The sequence below is a fragment of the Bos taurus genome, chromosome 17, assembly GCF_002263795.3.
Source record: "Bos taurus isolate L1 Dominette 01449 registration number 42190680 breed Hereford chromosome 17, ARS-UCD2.0, whole genome shotgun sequence".
Lineage (NCBI taxonomy): Eukaryota > Metazoa > Chordata > Mammalia > Artiodactyla > Bovidae > Bos > Bos taurus.
In genome coordinates, this window is record NC_037344.1 from 11,480,752 (window position 1) to 11,506,895 (window position 26,144).

Sequence of the window (26,144 nt, forward strand, 5' to 3'; positions counted from 1 at the left end):
TCTGACTGGCATGAAATGGTACCTCATAGTGGTTTTGATTTGCATTTCTCTGATAATGAGCGATGTTGAGCATCTTTTCATGTGTTTGTTAGCCATCTGTATGTCTTCTTTGGAGAAATGTCTATTTAGTTCTTTGGCCCATTTTTTGATTGGGTCATTTATTTTTCTGGAATTGAGCTGTAGGAGTTGCTTGTATATTTTTGAGATTAGTTGTTTGTCAGTTGCTTCATTTGCTATTATTTTCTCCCATTCTGAAGGCTGCCTTTTCACCTTGCTTATAGTTTCCTTTGTTGTGCAGAAGCTTTTAAGTTTAATTAGGTCCCATTTGTTTATTTTTGCTTTTATTTCCAATATTCTGGGAGGTGGGTCGTAGAGGATCCTGCTATGATGTATGTCGGAGAGTGTTTTGCCTACCCAAAGCAATTTATAGATTCAATGCAATCCCTATCAAGCTACCAACGGTATTCTTCACAGAGCTAGAACAAATAATTTCACAGTTTGTATGGAAATACAAAAAACCTCGAATAGCCAAAGCAATCTTGAGAAAGAAGAATGGAACTGGAGGAATCAACCTGCCTGACTTCAGGCTCTACTACAAAGCCACAGTCATCAAGACAGTATGGTACTGGCACAAAGACAGAAATATAGATCAATGAAGCAAAATAGAAAGCCCAGAGATAAATCCACGCACATATGGATACCTTATCTTTGACAAAGGAGGCAAGAATATACAATGGATTAAAGACAATCTCTTTAACAAGCGGTGCTGGGAAAATTGGTCAACTACTTGTAAAAGAATGAAACTAGACCACTTTCTAACACCATACACAAAAATAAACTCAAAATGGATTAAAGATCTAAACGTAAGAGCAGAAACTATAAAACTCCTAGAGGAGAACATAGACAAAACACTCTTCAGGATGCTTAATTTGAAGTAATTATTTTGAAATCAGTTCTGGCCTTGTCTGCAATGTTATGCCTTTAATTCTTTATGGCCCTGAATCAGCAGTCTTTGAGTCAGCAGTCTTTGAATCAGCAGTTAAATGTCCCTTGAGTTGTTAAAGGTAGCTTCAGCTACGTCTATTAAAAAATGCTCACAGCATACGATACCTTGGATGGAGCTGTTTACAAAAATTACTGTCTTTTTCATTGGTTGCTCAAGGATTTTTCACCTTTGTTCTTGATCTCATAGGCCCCCAAGTGTTCTTCGCAAAAGACATCACTACAACTAGCTCCTCAAAGAAAAGACCTGTCTCTTTAGACTGACTTTCAAATAATTGGCTCTTTTAGAGAGATTTTTAGACCCTTTCCACTTGTTGTTTAGTCACTTAGTTGTGTCCGACTTTGGCGATCCCATGGATTGTAGCCTGCCAGGCTCCTCTGTCCATGGGATTTCCCAGGCAAGAATAGTTGGAATGGGTTGCCATTTCCTTCACCAGGGGATCTTCCCAACACAGGGATCGAACCCACTTGGCAGGCAAATTCTTTACCACTGAACCACCAGGGAAGCCCCTTTCCACTTGTTGTTATACTTTACTGTTTAGCTCTTACTCATTGGAGAAGGCGATGGCACCCCACTCCAGTACTCTTGCCTGGAAAATCCCATGGACAGAGGAGCCTGGTGGGCTGCAGTCCATGGGGTCGCGAAGAGTCGGACACAACTAAGCGACTTGACTTTCACTTTTCACTTTCATGCATTGGAGAAGGAAATGGCAACCCACTCCAGTATTCTTGCCTGGAGAATCCCAGGGACGGGGGAGCTTGATGGGCTGCCGTCTATGGGGTCACAGAGTCGGACACGACTGAAGCAACTTAGCAGCAGCAGCAGCAGCAGCTCTTACTCATATGAAACTAAGATTTGTATATCTCTGGGGTAGCATGCAGATCATGAGGAACTAATGAGTATTTGGGACTCATATTAATAAAATGAGAGCAGAATTCAAATAATAGAAGTTTCTTAATATAATTCATTGAAATCTTTAAAACGATGTGCCTCTCTTCTTTTTATTTTTTGGTCAGTGCTCCCCACATGTTTTTTTATCTGTTTGTTTAATATTCTAAATACAAGTACTGTATTATTTTTCCTTCCAGTGTTATTGAGATGTAATTGACATGCAACACTAAGTTTACAGTATAATGATGTACAGTATGATGATCTGACCCCTCTTCTTTATGAAATAAGAAAATAGCCAAACTTGTTTTAGTCACTTTGGGTCATTTGAGCTGCTCTAACAGTCTCCAAAATCTCAGTGACTTATGAAAATTAGGTCTTATTTCTTGTTTATATAAATTCTTGCCATTTGCCAGAATCTTATGCCAGGAGCCAGGCTCCTTCCATCTCTGGGATTTATCTTTCCTTTCCTGAATCCTGGTTAAGAGATTTAACAATCCTCTATTTTCATTATATTTTTTCTAATACCTCCAGCAAATATTTTATGAATCACATATGCCTCCCTCTCAAAGAATTGGTTTCATTTGCAAAGGAATGTATAAATTTTCGACCTTTTTAGAGGTTTTATTTTTAAAAAATACAACAGCTTTCAGTTCAGTTCAGTCGCTCAGTCGTGTCTGACTCTTTGCGACCCCATGAATTGCAGCACACCAGGCCTCCCTGTCCATCACCAACTCCCGGAGTTCACTCATACTCACGTCCATCGAGTCACTGATGCCATCCAGCCATCTCATCCTCTGTCGTCCCCTTCTCCTCCTGCCCCCAATCCCTCCCAGCATTAGAGTCTTTTCCAATGAGTCGACTCTTCGCATGAGGTGGACAAAGTACTGGAGTCTCAGCTTTAGCATCATTCCTTCCACAGAAATCCCAGGGCTGACCTCCTTCAGAATGGACTGGTTGGATCTCCTTGCAGTCCAAGGGACTCTCAAGAGTCTTCTTCAACACCACATTTCAAAAGCATCAATTCTTTGGTGCTCAGCTTTCTTCACAGTCCAACTTTCACATCCATACATGACCACTGGAAAAACCATACCCTTGACTAGATGGACCTTTGTTGGCAAAATAATGTCTCTGCTTTTGAATATGGTATCTAGGTTGGTCATAACTTTCCTTCCAAGGAGTAAGCGTCTGTTAATTTCACGGCTGCAGTCACTATCTGCAGTGATTTTGGAGCCCCCAAAAAATAAAGTCTGACACTGTTTCCACTGTTTCCCCATCTATTTCCCATGAAGTGATGAGACCAGATGCCCTGAGATGTAATTCATATAGCATACATTTTACATTTAAATTTTAGGATTCAGTAGTTCTTAGTATGTTCACAGAGTTGTGCAGCCATCACCACTATGTAATTTCAGATCACTTTCTTCACTTCAAAAAGAAATCCACACCTGTTAGCAGCTACACCCAGTTCCCTACCCAAGCCCCCCCTCCCCACCTCCATCGCCCCAGCCTCTGGTAACTATTAACTTGCTTTCTATCATTGTTGTGTTAGCTGCTCAGTCATGTCTGCCTCTTTGGGACCCCATGGATTGTAGCCTGCAAGGTTCTTGTCCATGGAACTCTCCAGGGAGTGGGTAGCCACTGTAGATTTGCATTTCTGGACATTTCATGTAGATGGAATCATATCCTATGTGGGTTTTTTTGGTGTGTAGCTGGCTTCTTTCATTTAGTATGTTTTCAAAGTTTATCCATGTTGTAGCGTGTATCACTACTTCATTCCTTTTTATGGCTGAATAACATTCCATGGTATGAATATAGCACATTTTGCTTATCCCTTCAATTGATAGACATTTGGATTGTTTCCACTTCTTAGCTATTATGATTATTGATATGAACATTTACGTACAAGCTTTTGGGTGAGCGTGTGTTTTCATTTCTCTTGGGTATATACATAGGAGTGTAATTCTTGGGTCATATGGTAACTATTACACTTTTTGAAGAATTGACAAGTTGTTTTTCCAAGCAATAGCACCATTTTACAATCCTACCAGTAATCCGTAAGTTTAAAGGCTCACATTCTAACTCACTGTACACTCCTTCAAAGATGAGTCACGTGTTTTTAAAATTTACACCCTACATTTCATTATCCTAATTACTGTCTTAACACTTTCTAAAGCAAAGACACAAAGAAATCTCTTAATGTGGTATTAAATGATATGAGACTTTAATGGTTTCTTATATTTTTTTCTAGCCAAGGACAGATGGCAGAAGCAGTCAAATACTTGAAAAAAGTTGTGAAAATTGCAAAAAACAACTTTCAAAACCTGGATTTTGTGAGAGCAAGTACAATGCTTGGGGACATCTACAACGAAAAAGTGAGCATATTGTGTTTCTTGCTTATAAGGGAAAAATTTGCAGAATTTTAAACCTCTGTTTTTATTTGATCCTCGTCTTCCCATGGTATGTTGTCCAGAATGGCCCCAGGAAAGCAGGACTTAGTCACTGCAGAAGGCAGTGGCTGGGAAGAGAAACGCCTGTTACTTCTTCCTCTTTCAGGTTGTTGTTACTGCTGTTCAGTCGCTCAGCCGTGTTCAACCCTTTGTGACCCCACGGACTGCAGCATACCCAGATTCCCTTTCCTTCACTATCTCTCAGAGTTTGCTCAAACTCACGTCTGTTGAGTCGGTGATGCTGTCTAACCATCTCACCTTTGCCGCCCCCTTCTCCTTTTGCTTTCGATCTTTCCCAGCATCAAGGTCTTTTCCAATAAGTTGGCTCTTCACATCAGGTGGCCAAAGTAATGGAGCTTCAGCTTCAGCATCAGTCCTTCCAGGCAATATTCAGAGTTGATTTCCTTTAGGATTGACTGGTTTGATCTCCTTGCAGTCCAAGGGACTCTCAAGAGTCTCCTCCAGCACCACAATTCTTTAAAAGCATCAATTCTTTGGCACTCAGCCTTCTTTATGGTCCAACTCTCTCCAGTACGACTACTGAAAAAACCATAGCTTTGATTATGTCGACCTTTGTAGTAAGCAAAGTGATGTCTCTGCTTTTTAATACACTATCTAGGTTTGTCATAGCTTTCCTTCCAAGGAGCAAATGTCTTAATTTTGTGACTGCAGTTGCCATCTGCAGTGATTTTGGAGCCCAAGAAAATAAAATCTGTTACTGTTTCCACCTTTTCCCATTCTATTTGCCATAAAGTGTTGGGACCAGATGCCATGATCTTTGTTTTTTGAATGTTGAGTTTTAAGCCAGCTTTTTCACTCTCCTCTTTCACCCTCTTCAAGAGGCTCTTTATTTCCTCTTCACTTTCTTCCATTAGAGTGGTATCATCTGCATATCTGAGATTGTTGATATTTCTGCCAGCAATCTTGGGTTGCGGGATGAAACCCAGATTAGGTTGGGTTTCATCCAGCCCAGCATTTCACGTGATGCCCTCTGCGTAGAAGTTAAATGAGCCAGGTGACAATATACATCCTTGTCATACTCCTTTCCTCATTTTGAACCAGTCAGTGGTCCCATGTCTGGTTCTAACTGTTGCCCTAATGTAATAACACACAATTCCCTTTTTTCCAAGCTCAGAGTGCTTGAGTGACCTACCGCAGCTCACCAACCTTCTAGGTGGCAGTGGTATTCAAACTCATCCACTGAACCACTGCATTTGCCATGTCAATGATTTTAATCATTTCAGAATTATTTAGACTTTTTAGTAGTAAAGTAAGAGTCTGAAATCAATTTGAATGAATAAAATTACCATATTTAGTTTCTACAGTGGGAAACATGCTTTCACACAGGGCATCTCATTTCTTTTTACATCCTTCTCTCTTGCTCGCCCTGGCTCATTGGCCTTCTCTGTCCTCTCATTCAGTAATAATGTTTTGTGCCCTTTTGTCTTGGCTGTCGCCCTTTCTCCTCTCCTCCCCCTCACCCACCTGCTTGCCTCTCACCGCCCCGTCTTTCTGGAACCACTCTGGCCCCTGTGGCTGTCCTCTCCCTCACCCACCTGTTTGCTTCTCGCCGGCCCCGTCTTTGTGGAACCACTCTGGCCCCTGTGGCTGTCCTCTCCCTCACCCACCTGCTTGCTTCTCGCCGGCCCCGTCTTTCTAGAACCACTCTGGCCCCTGTGGCTGTCCTCTCCCTCACCCACCTGTTTGCTTCTCGCCGGCCCCGTCTTTGTGGAACCACTCTGGCCCCCGTGGCTGTCCTCTCCCTCTCCCACCTGCTTGCCTCTCGCCGGCCCCGTCTTTGTGGAACCAGTCTGGCCCCTGTGGCTGTCCTCTCCCTCTCCCACCTGCTTGCCTCTCGCCGGCCCCGTCTTTGTGGAACCACTCTGGCCCCTGTGGCTGTCCTCTCCCTCTCCCACCTGCTTGCCTCTCGCCGGCCCCGTCTTTGTGGAACCACTCTGGCCCCTGTGGCTGTCCTCTCCCTCACCCACCTGCTTGCCTCTCGCCGGCCCCGTCTTTGTGGAACCAGTCTGGCCCCTGTGGCTGTCCTCTCCCTCTCCCACCTGCTTGCCTCTCGCCGGCCCCGTCTTTGTGGAACCAGTCTGGCCCCTGTGGCTGTCCTCTCCCTCTTCCACCTGCTTGCCTCTCGCCGGCCCCGTCTTTGTGGAACCACTCTGGCCCCTGTGGCTGTCCTCTCCCTCTCCCCACTCTGTTGCCCCTCTTTGTGTTCCCCCCATGTGTCACCCCCCAGGCTCTCTCTCTGTTGGGTGCCTGCCAGCCCCATCTCTGTGTTCTGCTCTCTGCCTCTCATGACCCTGTATGACTGATTTTGTATTTCCTTTTGTGTACTTTTTCAGGATATAGTGATGAAAACAAGAGTCAAAGCTTATGCCCTTGTGCAGCTCACCATCTAATGGGCAAGCTTATCCTAGGGTGGCAGAATTGACATTCCTAATAAATATATATAGTCTTTTGGCAGGGGATCAAGAAGAGTGTGGACAGTTTTCTGAAAATTCTTTATTGAATTTGTTATAATAATGCTTTGTTTTAAGTTTTAAGACCAAGAGGCATGTGGGATCTTAGTTCCCTGACCAGGGATCAAACCGACACCCCCTGCATTGGAAGGCAAAGTCTTAACCACTGGACCACCAGAGAAGTCCCAAAACATGTGTAGTCTTACCTTTTTAAAAGATTGCCCTTCAAAAGAGAGGTGCAAAAAGCACGAATTGTTTTACCCTTCTACCAAACAATACCCAGAATACAGTTGTGTGTTTTTTTAACTATAACGTGGACATCAAATATCAGCCTTTATTTTCCCAATTACAGAAAGCATAAGGAAGGTAAAAGCCATAAATGTATCTGATGGGTAATATTTTTGTAAGGGCTTCCCAGGTGGCACTAGAGGTAAAGAACCCACATGCCAATGCAGGAGACGTAAGAGATGCGCTTTTAATCCCTGGGTCAGGAAAATCCCCTGGAGGAGGGCCTGGCAACCCACTCCACTATTGTTGCCTGGAGAATCCCATGGACAGAGGAGCCTGGCGGGCTACAGTCCATAGCGTTGCACAGAGTTGGACATGACTAAAGCGACTTAGCATGCATGCCATATTTTTATACTCACATTTTCTTAATTTTTTACCAAGAGTATCTTATCCACATGTACTTTATTCTCTGATTAGTAATTTTTGAAGAAGAATTTAATATCTAAAGCTAGAAACAAATAATATCCAAAGGCTGGGTCAAGTACCAAAAGTTGATATTTTTTACCAGTGTATCCCTAGTCTATTATACAATTTGGAGGATTCTAGGTATCGTGCTCTCTTCAAATATGCATACCTTCAGTGATACAAGTAGATTCATGTGCCTCTGTGATTGCTTGTATCTTAATGTGGTAAATAGTCACTGATAGTGTAATATTAAGAACATAATACTGTAATGTAAATAGTCACTGATACTGTAATATTAAGAACATAATACTGTAATGTAAATAGTCACTGATAGTGTAATATTAAGAACATAATACTGTAGTGTTTTTATGACATCACAGACTTCAAGACAAAGCTTTGAAACTAAAATTATTAATGTTATGCTCAGTTTTTATGCAGTTTTCTGATTCTCTGCTGATATTTTCTCAAGTCAGAAAATCTACTGATGACTTCTCAGGCTGAGTCTGAGATGTTAAATCATTACTCTTAAAGTATGATTTGAAAATGTATAGCTAAGTGGATTAGAACTAAGTGATAGTTGCTTTTTCTTCTCCTTGTCTTTTTGAGGCATCCTAAATTTCCTCCTAGTCCTAGAAAGCCATTTCCTAGAAAAAGCATCAATCGTTATTAGCATTATTTCATTAAAAGCATTATTTCATATATCTGCTATTCAGTTGCTTATAAATGTTTCCTAATTGTATTAAATGCCTTTGTTCCAGTTAACCTACCCAAACAATTTCACAAGCTATTTGGAACACACACTATCTATTAATGTTAAGCTTTTCCTTGAATAAAACTGTAGCAGGACAGAGGAACTATACCAATTTTTCCCCACCTGACTTTAAATCTGCCCTCATTTTTTCTTACCTGTGACCTTGGGCAAGTTAATTCTTTCTTCCTCAGTTTCCTCATCTTTCATATATCAGTAACAAGACACCTTGCAGACTGGTTATCTGAGGATGAGAAATTTGAAAGTATGCACATGGTTCCTGGCATATACTGGATACACAGTAGCATTTAACTTAGTTTCTCAAACTCAGGTCTCCTTCATGTAGGCTCATTCTCACTGCCTATTTGACATCTTCACTTAGATCTCTTCAAATATAACCTATTAAAAACTGAACTCAACTCATCCATCTTTCTCCCTAAATTCTATTTCTCTCCCTACTTAGTGTTTAAGCAGGATAGAATACTATTCAGGCATTCTGTAGGCAACCTTCTCTTCTCAATCTATAAGCTCTTCTTATCTGACCTCAGATAGGCCCATGGCTTTAAATACCATCCAAATGTATATCTCCAACTCTGATCTCGCCTTTGGACTTAGGACGCGTGAAGCCAGCTGTCCCCCTAGCATCTCTCCCTGGATGTCTCCTAATAGATATCTCAGATTTCGTGTGTTTCCTCCCGCCCTTGACGTACAAGGCTTCCACATCTCAGTAAATGACAACCATTATCCATCAGCCCCATTGCCAAAGCCATTCATCTGGATAGTCTTGATTCTTCTTTCCCATCCTGCTTTATATCCAACCCAGAAGCAAACTCTGACCTTCCTGCCACCAAAACACACCTCAGATCCACCCTCCTCTCTCCAGGTGACCCACATCTGGTTAGGACACTATGTTTTCTCATGTGTACTACTGAAGTCAGCTCTGAACCTCTTTCCCCATTTCTCCTCCATCTAATCCAGTCTGCATACAGAAGCCCAAGTAATTGTTTCAAAATGTGAATAAAATTGCTTCCCAGGTACCCTAGTGCTAAAGAACCTGCCTGCCAATGCAGGAGATGTAAAAGATGTGTGTTCAATACTTGGATCAGGAAGTTCCCCTGGTGAAGGACATGGCAACCCACTCCAGTATTCTTGCCTGGAGAATCCCACGGACAGAGGAGCCTGGCAGGCTACATCTTGTATTAAAATATTTCCATTGCTTCCCAGGCTTCTGGGAACATAAATATAAATCTTCACCCTGACTGAAAAGTCTGTATGAGATGCATTATCTCCCCCACACCCAATCTCTGATTTCATTGCCTTCCTCTCTCCTTATCCTCTCCACCACAGGCAAAGGGACTTTCAAGGAGCTCTTCAAACATGCTGAACTGATTTCTACCTGAGGACATTTGCCCTAGCCAGGATGCTTTGTATGGACAGCTCCCCAAGCGGAACTGCACATGGCTGGCTTCTTGTCACTCAGAACTCAGCTAAATGCCACTTCTTCAGAGAGGTCTTCCTTGGGGCAACCTAATCAAAAGTAGCCACCAGCTCACCCTTTCGTGTGACTATAGTTTGCCATGCAGCACTGATCACCATTTTCTTGTTTATGATATTTTTCTTCTCCTTGTTGAATGTGTCTAAAATGAGAGCTTAATGAAAACAGAGAACAGGTCTGCCCTTTTTAAATTTCTTTCCAATTTCTAGAAGAGTACCTGGCACAGAGTTCAAAATATTTTTGTGAACAAAAATACGTGAGTTCATTGAATTGATCCATAAATTTGTAACCCATTTTATACCAGTTGAGAGTAAGTAGTCCCTTTTAAAATTCCAAGCTTCTGCTTCATTTTTGTCCAATATTTTGACATTTTGAAAAATCACACTGAATCTTTAAAAGCAACTCTAACAGTGCTGATACTTGTCAGTCTACCTTTTAAGGACCTCTATAAACAGCCCTCATCATACCTTTTCTGGCTTTATATTATTCATGAAATGTATTCTAATTGTATTCTTTTTCAATATTTATTTATATTTATTTGGCTGCACTGGGTCTTAGTTTGCAACATGCGGAATCTTTAGCTGTGGCATTTGAACTCTTGGTTGTGGTATGTGGAATCCAGTTCCCAGCCAGGGATCAAATCCAGGCCCCCCTTCCCTGGAAGCACAAAGCGTTAGCTATTGGACAACTAGGGAAGTCCCTTTAATTGTATTCTTAACAGTAATTTCCAAGAAATAATATTATTTATAAGACCACAATTATAATATTAAACTCTATTTGGAAATATCAGATCAGATCAGTCGCTCAGTCGTGTCCGACTCTTTGCGACCCCATGAATCGCAGCACGCCAGGCCTCCCTGTCCATCACCAACTCCCGGAGTTCACTCAGACTCACGTCCATCGAGTCAGTGATGCCATCCAGCCATCTCATCCTCTGTCGTCCCCTTCTCCTCTTGCCCCCAATCCCTCCCAGCATCAGAGTCTTTTCCAATGAGTCAACTCTTTGCATGAGGTGGCCAAAGAACTGGAGTTTCAGCTTTAGCATCATTCCTTCCAAAGAAATCCCAGGGCTGATCTCCTTCAGAATGGACTGGTTGGATCTCCTTGCAGTCCAAGGGACTCTCAAGAGTCTTCTCCAACACCACAGTTCAAAAGCATCAATTCTTCGGTGCTCAGCCTTCTTCACAGTCCAACTCTCACATCCATACATGACCACAGGAAAAACCATAGCCTTGACTAGACGAACCTTTGTTGGCAAAGTAATGTCTCTGCTTTTGAATATGCTATCTAGGTTGGTCATAACTTTCCTTCCAAGGAGTAAGTGTCTTTTAATTTCATGGCTGCAGTCACCATCTGCAGTGATTTTGGAGCCCAGAAAAATAAAGTCTGACACTGTTTCCACTGTTCGTTTTCTCTAATTATTATAGTGCTATTATAATTAAAGTTAACACATCTTAAAAACATCCTAATTAATTTACTTTTTGCTGTATAATGATAGAAGATGGACCACCCATCCCACCCTCCCGATGTGATTCGTTTTTAATTGAAAATATACCATCAATGTAAAGGAGTCAGATGAGAATATTTTAGGGAAAATAAATAGATGCAGACCTTTTATGAGATCTTTTATCCTCTAATGAGGTCAGAGCATAATCACATAATTAAAACAATGGTAGTTCCAACAGTAACAGGGTAAGGAAAATGTGTAAGAAATGATTCCTCCTTTGTACCAAGAAACTGCCCATTTACTTTGAGCTTGCTCATTGGACAGAGCAATGACAATTTAGACACTAAGAAAGATCACAATAATGCATGAAAATTCTCTTATAGTGTAATAATGCAAGTTTTGTTTCAAGGTCTATGATGTCATCAAGATCCTGTCCTGAAATTGTCCACTAAATGCTTGTTACTGATATTTATAACATTAAATGAAGTTGTTTCTTCCAATAAAATGCAGTTATGAGATGCTAAATTCATTTCTATATATCACTTCTGTATCCTCAAACTCATATTTGAGATTACCAGGATTAATTACTGGAATCTTCTGAATTTTATAATAGAATAGGAGGATTCACTGATAACAGGAACTTGGAAGGTTGGACAGAACCTTTGGAGAGGGGATTATATTTAGATGGTAAACTCTTTAAGAGTGAAAATCTGGAATTACAAAGCACACTAATAAAACCTTTCTCTAAAAAGGTATGTATAAAAATTCTTGCATCAGAGAAGAATTGATATTGTATTACTTAAGAGAGCTTTAAACTAGAGAAATCTAGGTTGATAGCAGTTTTATGACAGGTATGTGTGTCTCAAGATTGAACTCTAGGCACAATTTGATGGAAGAATGATTACCTAATACAGAAGTATTTAGGGGAGAAAGCATTTGTTTAAAAAAAGCCTAATAAAAGTTAGAATACCAATAAATGAATATTCCCACTAGCAGTAGAGCTTCCGTTGTGGCTCATCTGGTAAAGAATCTGCCTGCAATGCAGGGTAGGTTCAATCCCTGGGTTGGGAAAATCCCCCGGAGAAGGGAAAGGCTACCCTCTTCAGTATTCCGGCCTGGAGAATTTCGTGGACTAGAGTCCATGGGGTCACAAAGAGTGGAACACGACTGAACGACTTTCACTTTCACTTTTTCACTAGCAGTAAGCTTGCCTGCTTGTATAAACTTTATTCATTGCTGAATCTCTACTGCCTGGCATGGGCCAGGCAAATAATAGCTGTTCATTGGATGAATGAGCTTGTTTCAACATAATAATATATCAAAATAATTCTGGAAATTCAAATATACCTTTATTTATTTATGAATAATTCTCCTAAATTGATATTACCACCTGAAACAGTCCAGTGGTGAAGACTTGCACTTCCACTGCACTTCCGGTTGCAGGAGTTACACATTTGATCCCTGGTGGGGGAGATAAGATCCCACATGCATCTCAGCCAAAAAACCAAAAACATAACCAACAGACATAGTATTGTAAGAAATTCAATAAAGACTTTAAGAAAAAATGAACAGCCTAAAGCTCAGGATGATAGCTAGAACAATAATTAGATACTTATACTTCTCTGTTTTTAAAAATAGAAACGTTTGGTCTAGTCATGTATTTTCATCTATTTTGTCCCATATCTTTGATATCTAACAGAACAATTTATAATTTTAAGTTGTTATATTTTCATATTCAATATTGATATTATTTTCCAATCATATAATTTATTTAATTGGCATACAAATGTATTTGATACAGTTTTATATTTTCTTAATTGCAAAATCTAATTCTCATATAAATCCTGTTTTAGAGGTCTTCCTCGGCAGTCCACTGGTTAAGACTCTGCGCTTCCACTGCCTAGGGTGTGAGTTTGATCCCTGGTTGGGAAACTGAGATCTCACATGCCTCAGAGTGTGGTCAAAAAAAGGATCTAAAAAAATCCTGTTTTATATTTTGAAATAAGAGAAAGAATTGTTCATCTTAACAGACAAAAATTGTTATTGATGAGGGAGTCTGTTTACATTAGAAAATGTAATCAGAATGAGCCATTTGAAGAGTTCCCCTGAACTGTCCCTGTGGGCATGTAACAGTGTTACATGTGCTGTACATGTATATAACATAACTGTCACATAAGCCCTGCTCTTTCTCTCCTCCTCACCTTGCTGGCAGCCTCTTTATTCAATCAGTCTTTCTGCTCTTTGGGTTCTGATTGTACAGAGGTGCATGGGTGTTGAGTATGCATTTTACCTGTACTGACATGTAGTATAAAGCTGTTTCAATGGTGATTTTTATTTCCAGTTACTTCATAAAATGCCATGAGAAAAATGACTTGAAAGTTTATAGTAAATAAAACATTTCTCTTCAAAAGAGTGTGCATTCATGTTTTCGTGTGTATGAAAGAGAGAAGGAAAGGAAGGAGAGGGGCGGGAAAGGCAAGAGAATGGACTTGCCAGGGTTATAAATCAATGAAGAAAGGAAATTTTCATTCCCTAGAGTCTTTACAAGTATAGCTAATCCTAAAAATAATATCCTCTTTTGAGGAAGAGTTTTAAGGAGGATTTTTAGAAGACTTGGAGGTGGCAGAAATAGTCCCTTCTCAGGCTCAGTTTCATTATTTGTAAAATAGGGATAGTATTTCCTCATAATGTGACCTATGAAAGCTGATGACATAATACCTATGAAGTACTTAGCACTGGTCCTCACACTTCATGAGAGTTAGGTAAATGTTACTTATTTGTAGACAGTAGGTTTTAGAAGGAACAATGAGAATGAGAAAGAAAGGGAGGAAGAGAGAGAAGGAAGGAAGGAGATGGGAAGGGAAAAGGAAAAACCTTGAATTTTTATAATTTAAAATGTTGCAAAGGATTTGGAGAAAAAAAGACATTTAAATGACCCTTTGAGTTATGCTAGTGCTGTTGTCAAGATCACATTTTTTTCAAAATATTTTCTTCCACATTCTGGGTCAAGAATGACGTGAGCACATGGGAAAACACGGTAGCCAAAGGGCAGGAATATTCATCCATTTTCACCTGCCTTTGATTCAGTGAGCTGACCAGGATGATCTCTTGCTATGACTGAAAACAAAAGCCAGTTCAAAAGATTTAATTTGGTAAATCCAGTGCTACAAGTAAGAAAATTCTATCTAAATCAATGTGAAATGGTTCACTCTTTCACAAACTTCTTTTTGCTTCTATATATTAGATTGAACCATACAAAAAAATGCTAATATTTGACCATTTTTTTATCTTAAAAACTTAGGTTTCATAGCATTCCACCCAGTTGGTATACCTTTCTTGGTGAATTAACTTTAAGATACTGCACGGTTAGTAATCACAACTTTTAAAAGAAAAGTTACTCTAAGAGAGATCCTGCTTGTCATCTTTCTTCTTGAAGATAAACTGCTAAGACTGTTGAATGATCAGTGTGGCAAATGCCATGGTGGGCAGATATGTGGAAAAGTAAAATAAAAATTAAGAAAAAATATTTCTCTTACATCTTTAGGGCCACTACAGCAAAGCTTCTGAATACTTTCAGCAAGCTTTCAACACAACAGCAGACATAATGAACATATCTCTGAAGGATGAAACTAAAGTGCATTATGGAATCGCAAAAGCTCATCAGATGATGCTGACGGTTAACAGTTGTATAGAATCTGCAGACCTCACCAGCCTTGACTACCTGCTGTCATGGAAGGAGAGTAGAAGCGACATTACACCTGATCCAACTTCTGGTAAGGCGTTGCTTTTGTTTGTTTGTTTGTTTCAATTGGAGGATAATTTTTTAGAACGTTGCGTTAGTTTCTGCTGTACAACAACGTGAAACCGCTGAAAGTATAGATAGATAGATAGATAGATAGATAGATCCCGTCCCTCTTGGGGCTCCCTCCACTCCCCACCCCACCCCGCCCATGTCATCACAGCGCACCGAGCTGAGCTCCCTGTGCTGTCAGCAGCTCCCCACCAGCTCTGTTTCACACATGGTGGTGTATGTACGTCAGTGCTGCTCTCTGTCTGTCCCAACTGCGTCTCCTTCCCCCACTGTGTTCAGCTCAGCTCTCTACATCTGCATCTCTATTCCTGCCCTGCAAATTTAGTTTCATTCATACCCATTTTCTCGATTCCATATATGTGTGTTAATACACAATATTTGTTTTTCTTTCCAACTTGCTTCACTCTGTACGACAAACTGTATATTCATCCACATCTCTACAAATGACCCAATTTTGTTCCTTTTATGGCTGAGTAATATTCCATTGTATATATGTATCACAACTTCTTCTCTGCTTTTTGAGAACACTGTAGATTTTTGTATCACTTTTAATGGCTAAGTCATTTTCTTTATAAAAGTTTATTCAACCATTGGCAATTTTAATTTTAGTGGTAACTTTATTTTTATTTATTTATTTTATTTTATTTATTTTTATTTATTTATTCATCACTATGTGAATGTTGAATGCATTTTCATGCTATATTGTAACTTCAATGCTTAAGGAAAGCATACAGTAGTGATAATGACTTATTCAACTTGACAAATCACCATTTTTTCAGTTATCTTAAATACTCAACAGTAGGTACTGATCAGTTGTAAGGAATATGAAATAAGTTTATGTTTTAAAAAATGTTCAGTGTTGTACCTTACTGACAAGAGCAAGTGTACATAGATGCTAATCAGTAGTATACTCTTACTTTATTATGATAGTCAGTTTTCCTATCTTTCTCTAATTCAGTTGTGACTATTAATTGACAAAATATTTGATAGTAATTTCTCTTAATCCTACTTTTTCCTACCTAATCACAAGAATGTGATAATTAGTCAGAATAGTCTATTAAAAACAAATAACTAAAAGTGGATGTAAGGGTCGATTTTATATATCAACTCGACTGGATTCTAGTCCCCATTTAAGAACTTTAGGATTTTTAAACAATTTTTAAAAAATGCTGCCTATGAAAGACCTTTGGATTACGTAACTATTTGCTTGTAAATCAGATTTTTAAAGCAAAATATTTTAAATGTTTGGGAACATTTAAATCGTAAATGTTTTGATTTGGGAACAAATCAAATCGTAAACCAGAAGGGAAAGAGACACGTGTACCCCAATGTTCATCGCAGCACTGTTTATAATAGCCAGGACATGGAAACCACCTAGATGTCCATCAGCAGATGAATGGATAAGAAAGCTATGGTATGTATACACAATGGAGTATTACTCAGCCATTAAAAAGAATACATTTGAATCAGTTCTAATGAGGTGGATGAAACTGGAGCCTATTATACAGAGTGAAGTAAGCCAGAAGGAAAAACACCAATACAGTATACTAATGCATATATATGGAATTTAGAAAGAGGGTAACAATAACCCTGTGCACGAGACAGCAAAAGAGACACTGATGTAAAGAACAGTCTTATGGACTCTGTTGGAGACGGAGAGGGTGGGAAGATTTGGGAGAATGGCATTGAAACATGTGAAATATCATGTATGAAACAAGTTGCCAGTCCAGGTTCGATGCACGATACTGGATGCTTGGGGCTGGTGCACTGGGACGACCCAGAGAGATGGTATGGGGAGGGAGGAGGGAGGAGGGTTCAGGATGGGGAACACATGTATACCTGTGGCGAATTCATTTCGATATTTGGCAAAACTAATACAATATTGTAAAGTTTAAAAATAAAATAAAATTTAAAAAAAAGAAGCAAAAAAAAAAAAAAACCGTAAGTCAAAATTTCATAACGTAAAGGGGCATCTCCTGTCTGTATTTTAACTTTTTACACAATTTTTAGAGGTTACTTTCCATTTACAGTTATAAAACATTTATAAAATACTGGCTGTGTTCCTCTTGTTTCACCATAGATTCCTGAGTCTCTCTTACACCCAATAGTTTGTACCCTTCACTCCTCCACCCCTTGTGGCCCCGTCCCCATTCTGCTCATCAGTGCTTTGTTTTCTGTATTTGTGAGTCAGCCTCTTGTTTGTACTATTCGCTAGTTTGTTGTGTTTTTTAGATTCCACATGTAAGTGATATTATATGGTATTTGTCTTTCTCTATATGACTTTTCCATGATCCAGCGGATGTCGGCAATTTGATCTCTGGTTCCTCTGCCTTTTCTAAAACCAGCTTGTTATGTAAAATTTTAAAATAAAATAAAATTTTAAAAAAATGAAAAAAAATAAAATAAAACCAGATTGAACATCAGGAAGTTCACGGTTCACATATTGCTGAAGCCTGGCTTGGAGAATTTTGAGCATTACTTTACTAGCGTGTGAGATGAGTGCAATTGTGTGGTAGTTTGAGCATTCTTTGGCATTCCCTTTCTTTGGGATTGGAATGAAAACTGACCTTTTCCAGTCTGTGGCCACTGCTGAGTTTTCCAAATTTGCTGGCATATTGAGTGCAACACTTTCACAGCATCATCTTTCAGGATTTGGAATAGCTCAACTGGAGTTCTATCACCTCCACTAGCTTTGTTCTTAGTGATGCTTCCTAAGGCCCACTTGACTTCACATTCCAGGATGTCTGGCTCTAGGTCAGTGATCACACCATCATGATTATGTGGGTCGTGAAGATCTTTTTTGTACAGTTCTTCTGTGTATTCTTGCCATCTCTTCTTAATATCTTCTGCTTCTGTTAGGTCATACCATTTCTGTCCTTTATCTAGCCCATCTTTGCATGAAATGTTCCTTTGGTATCTCTGATTTTCTTGAAGAGATCTCTAGTCTTTCCCATTCTATTGTTTTCCTCTATTTCTTTGCATTGATCACTGAAGAAGGCTTTCTTATGCCTCTTGAGAAATTTGTATGCATGTCAGGAAGCAACAGTTAGAACTGGACATGGAACAACAGACTGGTTCGAAATAGGAAAAGGAGTACGTCAAGGCTGTATATTATCACCCTGCTTATTTAACTTACATGCAGAATACATCGTGAGAAACGCTGGACTGGAAGAAACACAAGCTGGAATCAAGATTGCCAGGAGAAATATCAATAACCTCAGATATGCAGATGACACCACCCTTATGGCAGAAAGTGAAGAGGAACTTAAAAGCCTCTTGATGAAGGTGAAAGTGGAGAGTGAAAAAGTTGGCTTAAAGCTCAACATTCAGAAAACGAAGATCATGGCATCTGGTCCCATCACTTCATGGGAAATAGATGGGAAAACAGTGGAAACAGTGTCAGACTTTATTTTGGGGGGCTCCAAAATCACTGCAGATGGTGACTGCAGCCATGAAATTAAAAGATGCTTACTCCTTGGAAGGAAAGTTATGACCAACCTAGATAGCATGTTCAAAAGCAGAGACATTACTTTGCCAACAAAGATCTGTCTAGTCAAGGCTATGATTTTTCCTGTGGTCATGTATGGATGTGAGAGTTGGACTGTGAAGAAGGCTGAGCACCGAAGAATTGATGCTTTTGAACTGTGGTGTTGGAGAAGACTCTTGAGAGTCCCTGGACTGCAAGGAGATCCAACCAGTCCATTCTAAAGGAGATCAGTCCTGGGTGTTTTTTGGAAGGAATGGTGCTAAAGCTGAAACTCCAGTACTTTGGCCACCTCATGCAAAGAGTTGACTCATTGGAAAAGATTCTGATGCTGGGAGGGATTGGGGGCAAGAGGAGAAGGGGACGACAGAGGATGAGATGGCTGGATGGCATCACTGACTCAATGGACGTGAGTCTGAGTGAACTCCGGGAGTTGGTGATGGACAGTGAGGCCTGGTGTGCTGCGATTCATGGGGTTGCAAAGAGTCGGACACGACTGAGCGACTGATCTGATCTGATCTGATCTGATATGACTTTACTTAGAATGCCCTCCAAGTCCACCCATGATGCTGCAGAAGGCAAAATTTCATGCTTTTTTATGACAGTAGTTTTCCTGTGTGTGTGATGTGTGGGGGGCTACTTGTTCTCCATCCCATTCATCTGTTGATGGACACCTAGGTTGCTTCCATATCTTGGCAGTTGTAAATAATGCCAATACGAACATTGGGCTGTTCTTTTAGAATGAGTGCTTTTTTCGGCTATATATTCAGGAGTGGAATTGCTGGGTATCTCCTATTTAGTAGTCTTTTTTCCCCTTAGGTCATTTACATGAAACAATAATTTGGCTGTTTCTTTCCTCCATAGAATAAGTAGTAAATAGAAGTAAACTTGGCACAAAGAAATTTATTGACTCTTTTACATCAATAGAATACTGCTTTATGACTATCTGTCCTCTAGGTAGAAAATAAGGAAAGGTCTCATTTAATAGAAGCACAGTAAGAGGAAGCAAGATGAAATCTTCAGAAGTGGATGGCTTGCTGAATTTCAATGTGCAATTTCAAGTGCTCAAAAAATATTTATAGGCAACAGTTAACTTTCACATAATACTTTGCTTATTTGGGATATTGTCTTGTCATATATTTGGGCATTTGTTCTGTAGTTTTGAATTATCTTCCCTTTAGTCTCTCACCTTTTCTGCCCAGGAGCTAAAGCAGTGAAATTATGATCCATTTATTAGATTACTTGTTTTGACAAATGGTTTGGTGCAAAATTTTCAGATTTAGTTGGGATAAACTATAACCAACACAGTGATAATCATGAAAAAAATATATACTCCTCAAAACTAGCTTCAGATCAGAGTCATGTGTTCATTTATTGCAGTCTTGTTTTTGGCTTTTTAAAAATCTCTTTTGCTTTGCTTTAGTCTATAAAGCTACTTATGTTTCTATTCTTTTTACATTTTATCTTCCCATTTTTTATAAGGGCATGTTGTGTTCTAAAGGGCTTAGGAGCAAACAAAAATGCACTTCAAAATATTGTTTAGACATATAAAATACAAACAAAAAGCAAAATGAATGAATAAAAACAAACATATAGATATAGGGACAGAGTAGTCGTTGGTGGTGGTGGTGGTGGTTTAGTCACTAAGTTGTGTTCAACTCTTGCGACCCCATGGACTGTAGCCCACCAGGCTCCTCTGTCCATGGGATTTCCCAGGTTCCCAGGCAAGAACACTGGAGTGGGTTGCCACTTCCTTCTCCAGGAGATCTTCCGGGATCAGGAATCAATCCTGGGTCTCCTGCATTGGCAGGTAGACTCTTTACTGACTGAGCCATCAGGGAAGCCCTAGAATAGTGGTTACCACGGGGAGGTGGGGGAACAAAATGGATGAAGGGGATCAACTATATGGTGATGGACAAAAACTAAATTTTTGGTGGTAAGCATGCTGTAAAGTACACAGAAGTAAAAATAGAGTGTTCTACACGTGCAACTCATGTTATAAAACAATGTTACCATAATCAAAAAATAAAAAGGATTATTCAGACAGTAAAAATTCAGCTATTCATGTGGTGGAGAAGATTAAATTCTCCATAACTCTATAAAATTATACCCCCTTATTGATTCATTTGACCAAAACTAGAAATTTATGCCTAAATGAGCTATATCATTATAAAAGTGAAAAATAATAATCTTTCAGATTCATGGCAAATGAGAATTCACATACTACTGGTATAGTCAGCATTTTTAGTGGTAGGTATTTTGTTTGTACATAAAACCTATAGGACATTATCAAACACCTTGTTTGTTTTACACTAAAATTTTGTTGTTTCTAGTCACTAAGTCGTGTCCAACTCTTTTGCGATCCCATGGCCAAAGCCCGCCAGGCTTCTCTGTCTATGGGATTTCCTGGGCAAGAATACTGAAGTGGGTTGCCATTTCTTTCTCCAGGGGATCTTCCTGATCCAGGGATTAAACCTATGTCTCGTGCATTGGCAGGCAGATTCTTTACCATTCAGCCACCAGGGAAGCTCCACAAAAATTTTTAAATGCTTCAAAATTATTTCTTAAACCATAACTCTTTATTATTGTCTTTGCTCTGTTTAAAAATTTTCATGGAGTCATTCCTGTTCACAAGTTAATACAAGCTTCTCAACCTTTTTGACCACCTCCCTCCCCTGTCCACATACACACCATAACCCTATTATTGCCTTACTTTCAGCTAAGGCCAGCCCTCTCTGGGGAAATCTCACCCACCTTGAAAGGTCCTTCTCAAATACTGAGATCTTGCCTCATTCTCTTCTCACTTAATATTGTTTCTCCTCTCTCTTCTCATATTAAATATTATCCATTTCTCTCCAGGTATTTTTCATTTGTCATATTCTGCATCTTATCATGGCCATTTCTATACTTGCCTTGTCTGCCTGATCAGAGTAAGAGTCTCTTGAAATCAGATTCAGAGTCTTGATATTCCCTACAAAAGAAGACATGTCTGACACCTACTAGGTACCAAGTAAATATTTGTCAAATTAAATGGAATTCAAAGTGTGTATGTATGCCCTCGGTATGAGCTAGTTTGTATTAACTACTTGATGAAAACAAGATTTGTAGTTCCCTGTCTCCTTGGAAAATATGGGGGAAAAAACTGTAATGATCCAATACTGTATTTTTTATTTACCATCCAATTATGACATGAATGGAGGATAACACCAATATGATATTGACAAAATGAAGAAATGGGGAAATATTATTTGGAAATCTGAGGAGCTTTTAGTTTTTCAAATTTTGCCTTTCTTCTCTGAAGAGGCGTCTTTAATCTTGCTATTGAGGGGTCCCAGGTATTCAGTAAAAAGCAGATCAAAGATTCGAAAGACACATTATAAAAGCCATGAGGTTATCTTCACCTCTGAGACTTACATCCTCCAAACAAATCATTAGCTCACAGAGCAGGCAATATTCTTTTAAGCAAAGGAACATGACCTCCTAAGGGAATAGAGCCGTGAGAGCACTCGAGTCTCTAGATAAAATAGAACAGCAATTCACCAGAATCACCTCTTATCTCTGTGTCTTTCAGAGGGAAAATAGCAAATATAGACACCTCTTTACTCTTCTAATACATTTAGATATGGTGGGAATGATTTAACATTCCTCCTTCCCCTACCAACAGTAAAATAAGAAAAGATTCTCCTCCCAAATTTGAGAATTTAGAAGGAATTCAAATTTTATTACAGTTCAATAGAATTATTCAAATCTGAAGCAACAGAAATTGTTTGACTCTGGAATCAATCTCAGAATTTATCAATTAATCTCAGAATTTCTGCTGATTTTTCCACAATATAGTTTATTTTCCTTACCAGAATTAGTATCTGTACCATCATGAAATTTTTTTTAATGAAAAGCTAATTCATCTTGCCTTTTGGAGATCACAGACCCCGATGAGGAGCAGTGACACAGAAGCTCAAGCTTTATTTATCCAACTTAATAGAACTGTTAACCTAGAAATGTGATTGTGCATGCTGCTGCTGCTGCTACTGCTAAGTCGCTTCAGTCGTGTCCAACTCTGTGCGACCCCAGAGTGGGTTGCCATTTCCTTCTCCAATGCATGAAAGTGAAATGTGAAAGGGAAGTTGCTCAGTCGTGTCCCACTCTTAGCGACCCCATGGACTGCAGCCCACCAGACTTCTCCATCCGTGAGATTTTCCAGGCAAGAGTACGGGAGTGGGGTGCCATTGCCTTTCACCTTAGTCGTATCTGACTGTGTGTGACCCAATGGACTGTAGCCCACCAGGCTCCTCTGTCCATGGGATTCTCTAGGCAAGAACACTGGAGTGGGTCGCCATGCCCTCCTCTAGGGGATCTTCCCCACCCAGAGATCAAACCCGAGTCTCATGTTTACTGCATTGGCAGGAAGGTTCTTTACCACTGGTGCCACCTGGAAAGCAAACATGGTTGGGCACTTCACTGATGATACCAGTATCGTGGCCTTCATGCACATTCTTACTGTAACCAAGTGTAAATTATATCAGGTAAATAGGATACAAATCCTCAGCATAGAAATAGGTGAACACACTGGCTAGTCAGTAAAGACACTTACTGTTTTCTACAAAAAGGCATGTGAAGGTTTCCTTGAGTGCCAGAACTATTATCCTAGTTTTATAAATCATTTAATATTCTTAAAGGAAAACAATAAAAAATCTTGAATTTGTCTCCCAGCCTTGGTTTGTGTTGGCTTGAAGTGTGGTTCTTGGTTTAATGTCAAGCCACATTTTCTCACCCTATCCTTTTTTTTATTTTTCACTGATGACTTCATCCATTATAAAGAATATGAAAAAGCCACATTCACATATGTGTCTCGTGTTCTTATACTTTGATTGCTACTTCTAGAGGGAGATGTTATGAAATTAGCCAAAAAGTCAGCAAGCAGGTTTTACATCATCCTACGGTCACCCAGGATGACCCGTTGCAACCTCTCTCCAATCATGTGTTCAAAAACATGACACATAAAAAGATTCTAGTGAAAACCATGGCTGAATCAATGCTCAGCCTACTGGCAGCTTAGTATCATTGAGAGACACTGTTACTCAAGAATCTGATGACCTGGGTCCTAATACCACATTGAGCATTAATCTGCTTTGTGACTTTTGGCAAAAGATTCAAGTCTCTTTAGCCTGTTATCTCAGGTTCAAAATAGGTCATTATAAGATTCCTCTGGAACCGACCAAGGTTCTACCATAAGAGCATCTTCTAAATAAGTAAGATATTTTCTAGTCCTTAAAAATACAATCTAAATCTTCGTGAGCATTTTATCTGTTGTTTTTCCCCCATAAACCCTGGTTTCTGAGAGTTTCCAAAAGAGGTAATTTTATTATTATTATTATATCAGCTGTCTGAATGCTAGGTGTATTATTTGACGCTTCTGCTAGAATTTATAATAAAGGAGTTTCTGGATATCACATGCAATCTAACTTCTCCCTGGTTGACACTGCTGAGGTTGCTAAACATAGTTAACCATTTTATATACAGCCTTTCAATTCATCTACCATCATCAACCTTATGTCATACTTCCCCTCAGTATTTCCTCAGCCCCAACATCTTCCCCACCATTCGTGAAGCTTCCAGTTCCTATACACACCTGCCTCTCTGCTCATCATTGTTCTCTCTTCATGTGCTTTAGTCTGTGGCTATCTCTGAGCCCCTAAATTTGATACCACCCCTACAGTCCATGGAATTCTCCAGGCCAGAATACTGGAGTAGGTTTGAATGCTGAGTTTTAAGCCATCTTTTTTCACTCTCTTCTTTCACCTTCATCAACAGGATCTTTAGTTCCTTTTTGCTTTCTGCCATTAGGATGATATCATCTGCATATCATGGTTGATATTTCTCCTGGAAATGATATACTCTGCATATAAGTTAAATAAGCAGGGTGACAATATACAGCCTTGACATACTCCTTTCCCAATTTGGAACCAGTCCATTGTTGAATGTCCAGTTCTAACTGTTGCTTCGTGACCTGCATACAGGTTTCTCAGGATTCAGGTAAAGTGGTCTGGTAGTCCCATCTCTTGAAGAATTTTCCACAGTTTGTTGTGATCCACACAGTCAAAGGCTTTAGCATAATCAATGAAGCAGAAGTAGATATTCTTCTGGAGTTCTCTTTCTTTTCCTATGATCCAATGGATGTTTGCAGTTTAATCTCTGGTTCTTCTGCCTTTTCTGAATCCAGCTAGAACATCTGGAAGTTCTCTGTTCAAGTACTGTTGAAGCCTAACTTGGAGAATTTTGAGCATTGCTTTGTTAGTATGTGAATGAGTGCAATTGGGCGGTAGTTTGAACATTCTTTGGCATTTCTCTTCTTTGAGATTGGAAAGAAAACTGACCTTTTCCAATCTTGTGGCCACTGCTGAATTTAAAAGCAAGTGTCAAATGGATCAAACTGTTTCTAAGTATCTTAACTGAATCCTAGAACAAAGCTCAAGAATATTTCTAGAATAAGAAATATTTAGCACCCAAAGTAAAATACAGGGCTTCCCTGGTGATTCAGTGGTAAAGTATCTGCCTACAATGCAAGAGAGGGAAGTTTGATCCCTGAGTTGGAAATATCCCCTGGAGAAGGAAATGGTAACCTACTCCAGTATTCTTCCCTGGGAAATCCCATGGACAGAGGAGTTACAAGTCCATGGGGTCACAAGAGTTGGACACGACTTAGCAACCAAACAAGAAACAAAACAAAAGGTAAAATACACAGTATCTGGCATCCAATCAAAATTATGTAGACACGCCAAGAAGCAGATATAACTCATAAAGAGGAGAAAATATATAAATAGAAACTAACCCAGACTGTGAAGAAGGCTGAGCACCGAAGAATTGATGCTTTTGAACTGTGGTGTTGGAGAAGACTCTTGAGAGTCCCTTGGACTGCAAGCAGATCCAACCAGTCCATTCTGAAGGAAATCAGCCCTGGGATTTCTTTGGAGGGAATGATGCTGAAGCTGAAACTCCAGTACTTTGGCCACCTGATGCGAAGAGTTGACTCACTGGAAAAGACTCTGATGCTGGGAGGGATTGGGGGCAGGAGGAGACGGGGACAACAGAGGATGAGATGGCTGGATGGCATCACCGACTCGATGGACGTGAGTCTGAGTGAACTCCGGGAGTTGGTGATGGACAGGGAGGCCTGGCATGCTGCGATTCATGAGGTCGCAAAGAGTCGGACACGACTGAGCGACTGAACTGAACTGAACCCAGACATGCAACAGATAATAGAATTAGTAGACCAGGACAGAAACAGGATATTAAAGCTATATTCCATATATTCAAGGATATAAGAGAAAGATTAGACATATAGAGTCTGGAAAGATGTTAAAAAGCCAAACTGAATTTCTAGAAGTAAGAAAATGCCCAAGATAAATTAAAAAAAAAAAAAAACTTCAATGGATTAGCAGCAGATTTAGATAATGCAAAGGAAAAGATCAGCTTTGGAGACATAGGAGTAGAAACTATCTGAAATGAAATACAGAGAAAACGCACTGAAAAGATATGAATAGAGCATGTTAGAGGACCATGGGTCACTTCAAGAAGCCCAATGTGTGAGTAATTTGGAGACCCCCCAAAGAAGAGAAAAAGAAGAGGGACTTGAAACGCATTTTAAAAAATAATG

The 26,144-nt window shown here is 39.6% G+C and overlaps 1 protein-coding gene across 4 annotated transcripts in view; it reads left to right on the forward strand.

Moving 5' to 3' along the window:
* The window catches only part of TTC29 (tetratricopeptide repeat domain 29), a 277,080-nt gene that overhangs the window by 150,355 nt on the left and 100,581 nt on the right, over positions 1 to 26,144 (forward strand). For all 4 annotated transcript variants that reach the window (XM_059876103.1, XM_005217505.5, XM_024977370.1 and 1 more), the window contains 2 exon segments: positions 4,143 to 4,266; positions 14,740 to 14,968. In XM_059876103.1, coding sequence (XP_059732086.1) covers positions 4,143 to 4,266; positions 14,740 to 14,968 — 353 coding nt within the window.